General features: G+C 41.5%; 1 protein-coding gene across 1 annotated transcript in view; it reads left to right on the forward strand.

Moving 5' to 3' along the window:
• The window catches only part of LOC101848506 (WASH complex subunit 2C), a gene marked incomplete at its 3' end in the record, with an annotated part of 26,715 nt that overhangs the window by 13,403 nt on the left and 5,588 nt on the right, over positions 1-7,724 (forward strand). The window contains 6 exon segments of the mRNA XM_013080599.2: positions 697-812; positions 3,265-3,382; positions 4,395-4,469; positions 5,236-5,424; positions 5,953-6,170; positions 7,553-7,639. Of these exon segments, the coding sequence (XP_012936053.1) occupies positions 697-812; positions 3,265-3,382; positions 4,395-4,469; positions 5,236-5,424; positions 5,953-6,170; positions 7,553-7,639 (803 nt within the window).

The following is a 7,724-nucleotide window of genomic DNA, read 5'->3' on the forward strand; positions in this document are numbered from 1 at the left end:
GTGGTGATGATGATGGTGGTGAGATGTGGAGGATGAAGGTGAGATGTGATGATGGTGGTGGTGGTGGTGATGATGATGGTGGTGAGATGTGGAGGATGAAGGTGAGATGTGATGATGATGGTGGTGGTGGTGATGATGATGGTGGTGAGATGTGGTGGTGGTGGGGATGGTGGTGACAATGATGATGGTGAGATGTGGAGGATGAAGGTGAGATGTGATGATGGTGGTGGTGGTGATGATGATGGTGGTGAGATGTGGAGGATGAAGGTGAGATGTGGTGGTGGTGGGGATGGTGGTGGTGGGGATGGTGGTGGTGGTGACAATGATGGTGGTGGTGATGATGTTGATGGTGTTGGTGATGGTGGTGATGATAATGAAAATGATGATTTTGCTTGGGATGATAATGATGATGATTTTGGTGGTGATGATAATGGTGCTGGTGGTGATGATTGATTATGATGATGGTGCTGAGGTGATGATAATGATGATGATGGCAGTAACAGTCTCCGAGGAGCCTGTGGAGATCTGTGATAATTTTATAGGCTGGAAACATTTTTGTCTAGTTTCTCATCTCTCTTCAACGGCGTTTGTGGTGTAACAGTTAAGGCGCTATATTGTAGCACAGAGGGGACCTGGGCTCTGAATGTCCGATCGTGGGTTTAACGGTGTGATTTGTTTGTTTGTTTGTCGCTGCAGAGGCGGATTTGTTTGGTCAGAGCGAGCGGTACGAGGACGAGGACTCGCCTTTCTCAAAGGGCGGCGGGCTGTTCTCCAGCAGCAAGGGATTGTTCGACGACGACAACGATGATGAGGTGAGGCTCGCCTGAATTCTCGGGCGCTCCGAGAAACGTTCACAAACTTATGTACATGGCTTTTGTCGTATAGTTTGTTATTTCTGGCTCTCCCCCCCCCCAAAAAAAAAATTAAATTAAATAAATAAAAATTAAATGGTGGGTGGTTTGTTGGTGCTTTGTTGTGGTTTGCTCCTTGGCTTATATCAAACATCTGTCGTCCTTATCTCTTCCCCTGAAAGAAAAGTTTTGTTATTTCTGATCCAAACCAAAAAAGTGGGTGTTTGGCGGTTGGTGCTCCGGTGTGGTTTGCTCCTTCTTTCCTTTCTAACATCTATCGTCATTATCTTTCCTCCTTCTTTCCTTTGTATGTTACTCTCTAAACACTCCAATAACCTTGGGCATTTATATGACCTATTTGTGTTGCAAGTACCGTAAAACTCTTTACTAATATTGAAACAAAAATGACTAAAAATAATTGTTTTGTCTGAAATTTGCCTCCTGTATTTTCTTCATATCTTGTTATTGATAAAACTCAGTTGATAAATCAGAATGGTTTAAACGTTTGTCTGTTCATGTGTTTGCTGTTGTGTGCACGTCAGCCTTGGTAGGCTATAGGGTTCGGAATCTTAAGACTGCACACTAAAAAAAAAAAGTATGTTGCCGTTATCATACTGCATGGTCGTTGAATTGAGACTCAAGTGTATTTAGTACGTCTTGCTTATCTTTGGCCATCACCTGAGATGAAAATCATGTGAAGTGGTTTTTTTTTTTTTTTTTGTCGTGTTAAAAAAAAAATAGAAGCAGACTACTTGGTTCAAGTTTTTGTTACGATTTTTGCTCCTAGGCATTTCTTTCTTCGCGTTGTCTTGTACATGTTTGTGATGGGTGGATCTGTGTCTGGGGTGTAGCAGCTAGGCCACCGGAGTTCGATTCCTGAGTATGGAGACATTTTTTATCAGGTGTCTCAATCTTTCTGCTGAGATGTTGTATCCCTCTCAGCTTAGGTTGGCCCTGACAGCCAGCCAGGGTTGGAAGCCCACCTCCTAAAGGATTTAAATCCTGTCAAAGGGGGTGCCGGGTGCAACAAACACCTAAATTTGAAGAGAAAAAAAAGATGAGTGGTGGAATTTTTTTGGAGGAAGACTGAGTGAGAGGTTGTCTGATTGGTGACTTTGTTTTACAGTTTAATTCATTCGTCCGAAACAGAGAAGGATGGGTTTTAAAATTTACCTAATAGCATGCGTCAAGTCAAATGCTTTGCCAATGTATTTGTTTGTTTGCTGTTTTAACAATTCTCTTCATAGTGATGTTGAGGAAAATAAAAATACCCCCCCCCCAATCCGACCCTTAACGTTTGATAAAAAGAGTAGTATAGATTCTCCCTACTCTGTGAAGTCTGATTTCAGTGCAGATGTAGAATTTTGTATGATGGAAATAAGCATGTGGTTGCTGTGGCCAGAACAATGTTACTCACTTTGATAGGGGCATAAATGACATTTCCTCTTGGCTATGACTATAAACAAAGTTTGAATACTGAATTCAGATAAGATAAGAGAATATTTTATTGTCCTTGTGGGGAATTTTCTGTGACGAGCTAATATTTGCTACACTCTCCAACTTTTAAGTTAAAGTCTTTCTGGAGTCCTGTCTTAACATTTGAACGTTTTCCTTGATCTATAAAACGATGTCGGGAAAGGGTTGTTGGGGGTGTTAAAATACTTACATTAAAAAACCCAAAAAACCCTTGGATGATTGAATTTCTTCTACGAATACTGCATGAGACGTCATGAGCTTTTGAATGAGATTCTCAGTCATGTGACCTTGTTTCTTCTCCGATGACGCCTGCCGTTTGTGCATGCTTTGGTTTTTCTTAACTGCACTGACTTTGGCTTGAAGATTATCTTGTCCTCATTTGTTTATGCAATAATTAGGAAGCCAGTGTCTGAGCCCTTCAAAATTGTGGCGTCTGAGCCCTTCAAAAGTGTGGCATCAGTGACCTCGTAGTTAGGCTCTCGGACGCGCAGCGATTAGTCATGGATTCGAATTCCGCCAAGGGCCCAACGTTGTGTCTTTGGGAAAAGCACTTTACACAAAATTTTCTCACTTTGTCCAGATGTGAATGGGTAGCTTACCCGGCTATAGACAGCGAAAGATCTAGTCAGTTTGTGAATGTTTGAGTGTGTGAAATTTGCAGCTTGCACTGTAGGCTTACCGGGAAGCTGAGAATGTTTCTGAGTGTTCTAGGGTTTGCTGGGGCAATAATAGTTGTAAAGCGCATAGAGCTTGCTGTAGAGCGTGGACATGCGCTATATGATTGCCGTTATTGTTAACCTGAAGCTGTGGAACATTTCAAAGGTAGCTGGCCTTGACATGCGCTTTAAAAAAAAACCCAGTTGCATGATCACTTTTGGTTGAATTTTTTTTCCTTTTTTTTCTGCTTTTGCTTAGTCCTGTTTTGATTTCCCCTTAGGGCGGTCTCTTTGATGATATTGAAAAACCAGTGGCCTCGAAAGGCAGAGCAGCGACGAAAGATAAGGAGGATGGCCTATTTAATGATGAGGACGAGGAGGAAGAGGAGGAGAAAGAAAGTGAGTCTGCAGACAGTTTTGATTTTTCAATTTTTTAATTTAAAAAACTTAGTTTTGTTTTTTGATTTTTTAAATTTATCATCCCTGTAATTTTCCACCTGGTTATTTGCATGGTGTGAGAATTTGAAATGTGTGTGTTGATGGTTTAGCAGCAAAGTTAGCAAAATCTGTCATTCCAAAATTTGCTTTTTTGTGTTGTTTTTTTTCCACTTGGTTCGGAAAACAGGATGTCTCACAGAAAAGACTGTTTTTGTTTTTTTCAGATCCCTTGAAGTGAAACAAATGTGTTGAGTAAATACTTCAACTCTTCTTTTAATCAATTAATGTGAAAATGGTGTAGGTTAAAAAAAACACCTCTATCAACACTATTAGGTTATTGAAGAGGCAGCATTTATTTACTCAGTTACAGTTGTCTCCTATAAAATGAGCTTTTGTGGAGTTGTCCACTTTGTGACCAAAGCTGTTGATACGTTTGGCATTGTTTTGCTGTGTCAATGTTTTGTTTACCACTTTTTTTCCCCCTAATTTTTCTTTTGCCGAGCGGAATGCTGGAAATTTGTCTACTTTTGTTGATCAAGTGGCTGTGGATTCACATGTTGCTTTTGGTGCGGAGAATTTTGTGTGTATTCCGAATGGAGTGTGCATGAAAAGTATAGGCTTATGCATCATTGTGCACTTGTCAAACGTGTCAGCAAATTAAATGTTATTTTCCATCTGCGTTTGGGCTTTGGATGCATTAGAGATTATGCACTTAAGTAAATTCTTTGTATATCTACCTGTGTTTTTGACCATTCCTGTACCGCCTCAGGAAATTTCTCACAGGGGCAAGAAAGTAAAATCTTGTCTTATCTTGTCTTGTCTTTTCTTGTCATATCTCATCTTGCCTTATTTTATTTAATCTTATTTCATCTTTTGTTTTGATTTGTTTTGTCTTATCTTATCTTATCTTGTCTTATCTTATCTTATCTTGTCTTATCTTATCTTATCTTGTCTTATCTTATCTTATCTTCAGAACCAGACAGTCGGCCTCGCACCAAGAGTGGGAAAGTGCTGCCCAAAGGAGCCGTCTCCATCTTCGGTGGTGGAGGTAAATCTCGTCGTGACTTCTATTTTTAGACCTTGTTGTCTCTTTACAGTTCTTGAGTAGGGGGTTGGCAGGTGCTCTGACATGGTTTGCTCCTTCTTCCCAATCAAACATCTATTGTCCTTATCTCTCCTCCTTCTTCCCAATCAAACATCTATTGTCCTTATCTCTCTTCCTTCTTCCCAATCAAACATCTATTGTCCTTATCTCTCCTCCTTCCCCATCAAACATCTATCGTCCTTATCTCTCCTCCTTCTTCCCAATCAAACGTCTGTCATCCTTATCTCTCCTCCTTCTTCCCAATCACACATCTATTGTCCTTATCTCTCCTCCTTTTTCCCAATCACACATCTATCCTCTTTATCTCTCCTCCTTCTTTTTGTGTTTGTTACTCTCTTGCAACACCTCTAATCTTCAGCACTTATATGACCTATTTGTGTTGCAAGTGCTGCGTGTGTGTACGTGGTGAAACACTGAACCAATGGGCCAAGATCCAGACAATAAAGATTTATCTTATGTTATCTTATCTTTAAACGAATCAACACTAAAACTAAACTATGTGGGTGGTTGGTGGGTGCTCTGGTGTGGTTTGCTCTTTCTTTCTTATCAAACATCTATCGTCCTTCTCTCTCCTCCTTCTTTTTATTTTGTGTTTGTTCCTCTCTTGTAACACCTCTTATCTTCGGCACTTTTATATGACCTGATTGTGTTGCAAGTGCCGTAAAACTCTTACTAAAACTAAAAAAACAAAACTATTTTTCCTCCGTAGATGATTTCCTGGCCTCGAACAAGGTGGAGAAATCCTCCACTCACACGGTGAAGAAACCGTCGGCACAACCGGCCGCTGCCGCCGTCGCTAAACCCAGCGGAGGAGGAGGGGGAGGTCTGTTTGACGACGATGATGAGGAAGACGATTTGTTCGGCGGTGGAGCTCCGAAGAAAGCTGCGGCGAAACAAGGTCAGATATTGCCCAGGAAAGCTTTCCTCTTTTTTCCTTTTAGTCTTCTCAGTCCTGCCAATTTGTCTGTCGGCCCTTGTCCTTTCCTCGGCATCTGTAGCTTTTATAGGTGGGTGGTTGGAGGGTGCCACTGGTTTGTCCTAATTCTTTTCGTTCCGTCTTTTGTTTATTGTTTATAAGGGTAGTTGGAGGGTGTCACATTTAGGTCCTGTTTCTTTCTTTTAAAAAATCTGATCTTATCTTATGCTGGTGGGTGGTTGGCGGGTGCTCTGGTGTGGTTTGCTTCTTCTTTCCTATCAAACATCTATCGTCCTTTTCTCTCCCCCTTCTTTTTTGTGTTTGTTACTCTCTTGTAACACCTCTAATCTTTGGAACTTATATGACCTTATTGTGTTGCAAGTGCCGTAAAACACTTACTGAAACTACACTATCTTATGCTATCTTTTCTTATCATATCTTTTCTTACCCTGTTCTGCCTTATCTTTTCTTATCTCATCTCATCTCGTCTCATCTTATCTCATGTCTCAGCTCCAACTGCTGCGTTGACGCAGAAGCCAAAATCTGCGGCCAAGTCTGACCTGTTTGCCGACGATGATGACGAGGATGATTTGTTTGGAGGCTTTTCTGCTCCCGCGACCAAGAAGAAGTCTCACAGTAACGCAGGACTCACCGTGGAAGCAGAGGAGGAGGAGGAGGAGAAGAAAGTGGAAGATAAGCCGCAGAAAAAAGCAGCTCCAGAAAAGAAGGTGAGAGCTTTTGGCTTTTGGCGAAATCTTTTCGCTGCCACTTTTACGGGGAAGTCCCACTTTTCGTAAATGTTCTTTTTTCTGTTATGTGGGAAAGGTTTTGTGACGATTTGGGCTATCTCTAATACTTGCACGTCTATTTTTTTTTACCATTCTGATCTCTTAAAGAAATTTAATTCACTTGAACCCCCCGGGGCGGTGCCACTGACTGAAGTGTCTTTAGGCCATTCCCTTAGGGGGGACATTTCTCGTTCAAGCACAGTAGAATTGTAAATGGGCTGACTCATGTCACGCTCATAACTGTGCCTGATCTACAACAGGGAACTGCTGCTTTTTCTTTCCTGATCCTTACTATTGTCATTTCCTCTACTTCTTTTGTATGTTTGTCACTCTCTTGTGACCCGTTATTTCCGGGGTGCCTTGATAGTCGAAGCAGACCTTGTGCTGTTGAAGCTAGAGAGGTGAGCAGTCTAAGTCTGATTCCCTGTAAAGACTTCTCTGTTGACACCCACCCCTTTGGCGCTCATATGACCTTATGCAGTTGCGAGTGCCGTAAAACCCTCTACTATATTTTTAAAAAAAATTCACTTGAGCCTGAGCTGTTTTTTATCCAACAACCATTGCAGGCCAGCAGTTTGGGGTGTTTTGAATCGTTGACCGCTAAAAGACGGCAAAAGCTATCATAATTTAATAAATGCAACTAAAGAAAGAAAGAAATGCTCTCAAAGAAAAAGAAAGCTGTGTCTAATTTATCCGAATAGTTTTTATTTGATCAATATTTTGAAATGGCAATGTGTTGGGGTTACACTATTTGGTTTTGCGCCCAAGTTATAATAAAATGATCTGTGGCAATGTGGGGTGACTGACTTACTACATGACAGCTCAAAAAGTGTTTTCTTCTTTTGGTGAATTTAAAATATTTTTAAAATTTAAAGTGCGTACAATAATAGATAGCATTTGTACAGCGCAAATCCCCGCTCAACAACAAGCTCTATGCGCTTCACGATGTATACATATTATTTTGATTTTGTTGGCACAGTTTTCGTAGATTCAAGAACTCTCTTATATGTCTTAATTGTGTTGCAAGTGCAGTAAAAGTATAGCAGAGTGTATGAAGGCCGCTAGTGACCGTAAGCAACAGAAGGTCATGTCATTGTCCGTCGACCTGTGAGCCAGCTGAGAAATGACAGCTCCAGGTACCCAGGTATCTACAACAGATCTGAATGTTACTTTTGTGCTGGTGAATACTAATAATAGATCGCATTTGTGTAGCACAAATCCCCCGCTCAACAGCAAGCTCTGTGCGCTTCACAATCTATACAAACACTGTCTCTCACTTTCGTGTGTGTTTATGCATGTGTTTTTGTGTGTGTGTCCCACAGCTTCCGGCCGGCGCGGTGTCCATGTTTGGGAAGGGACCGAATCCTCTGATGGCCGCGCTGAAGAAACAGCAGACGCCAGACAGTGATGTGAGTTGTTACTGTGGTTTATGTCCTGGGTTGGTTTTTTTTGGGTTGGGAGAGGGAGGTGGATGGAGGAAGGAGGCAGAAGGGG

This window comes from Aplysia californica, unplaced genomic scaffold (genome assembly GCF_000002075.1).
Source record: "Aplysia californica isolate F4 #8 unplaced genomic scaffold, AplCal3.0 scaffold00092, whole genome shotgun sequence".
Lineage (NCBI taxonomy): Eukaryota > Metazoa > Mollusca > Gastropoda > Aplysiida > Aplysiidae > Aplysia > Aplysia californica.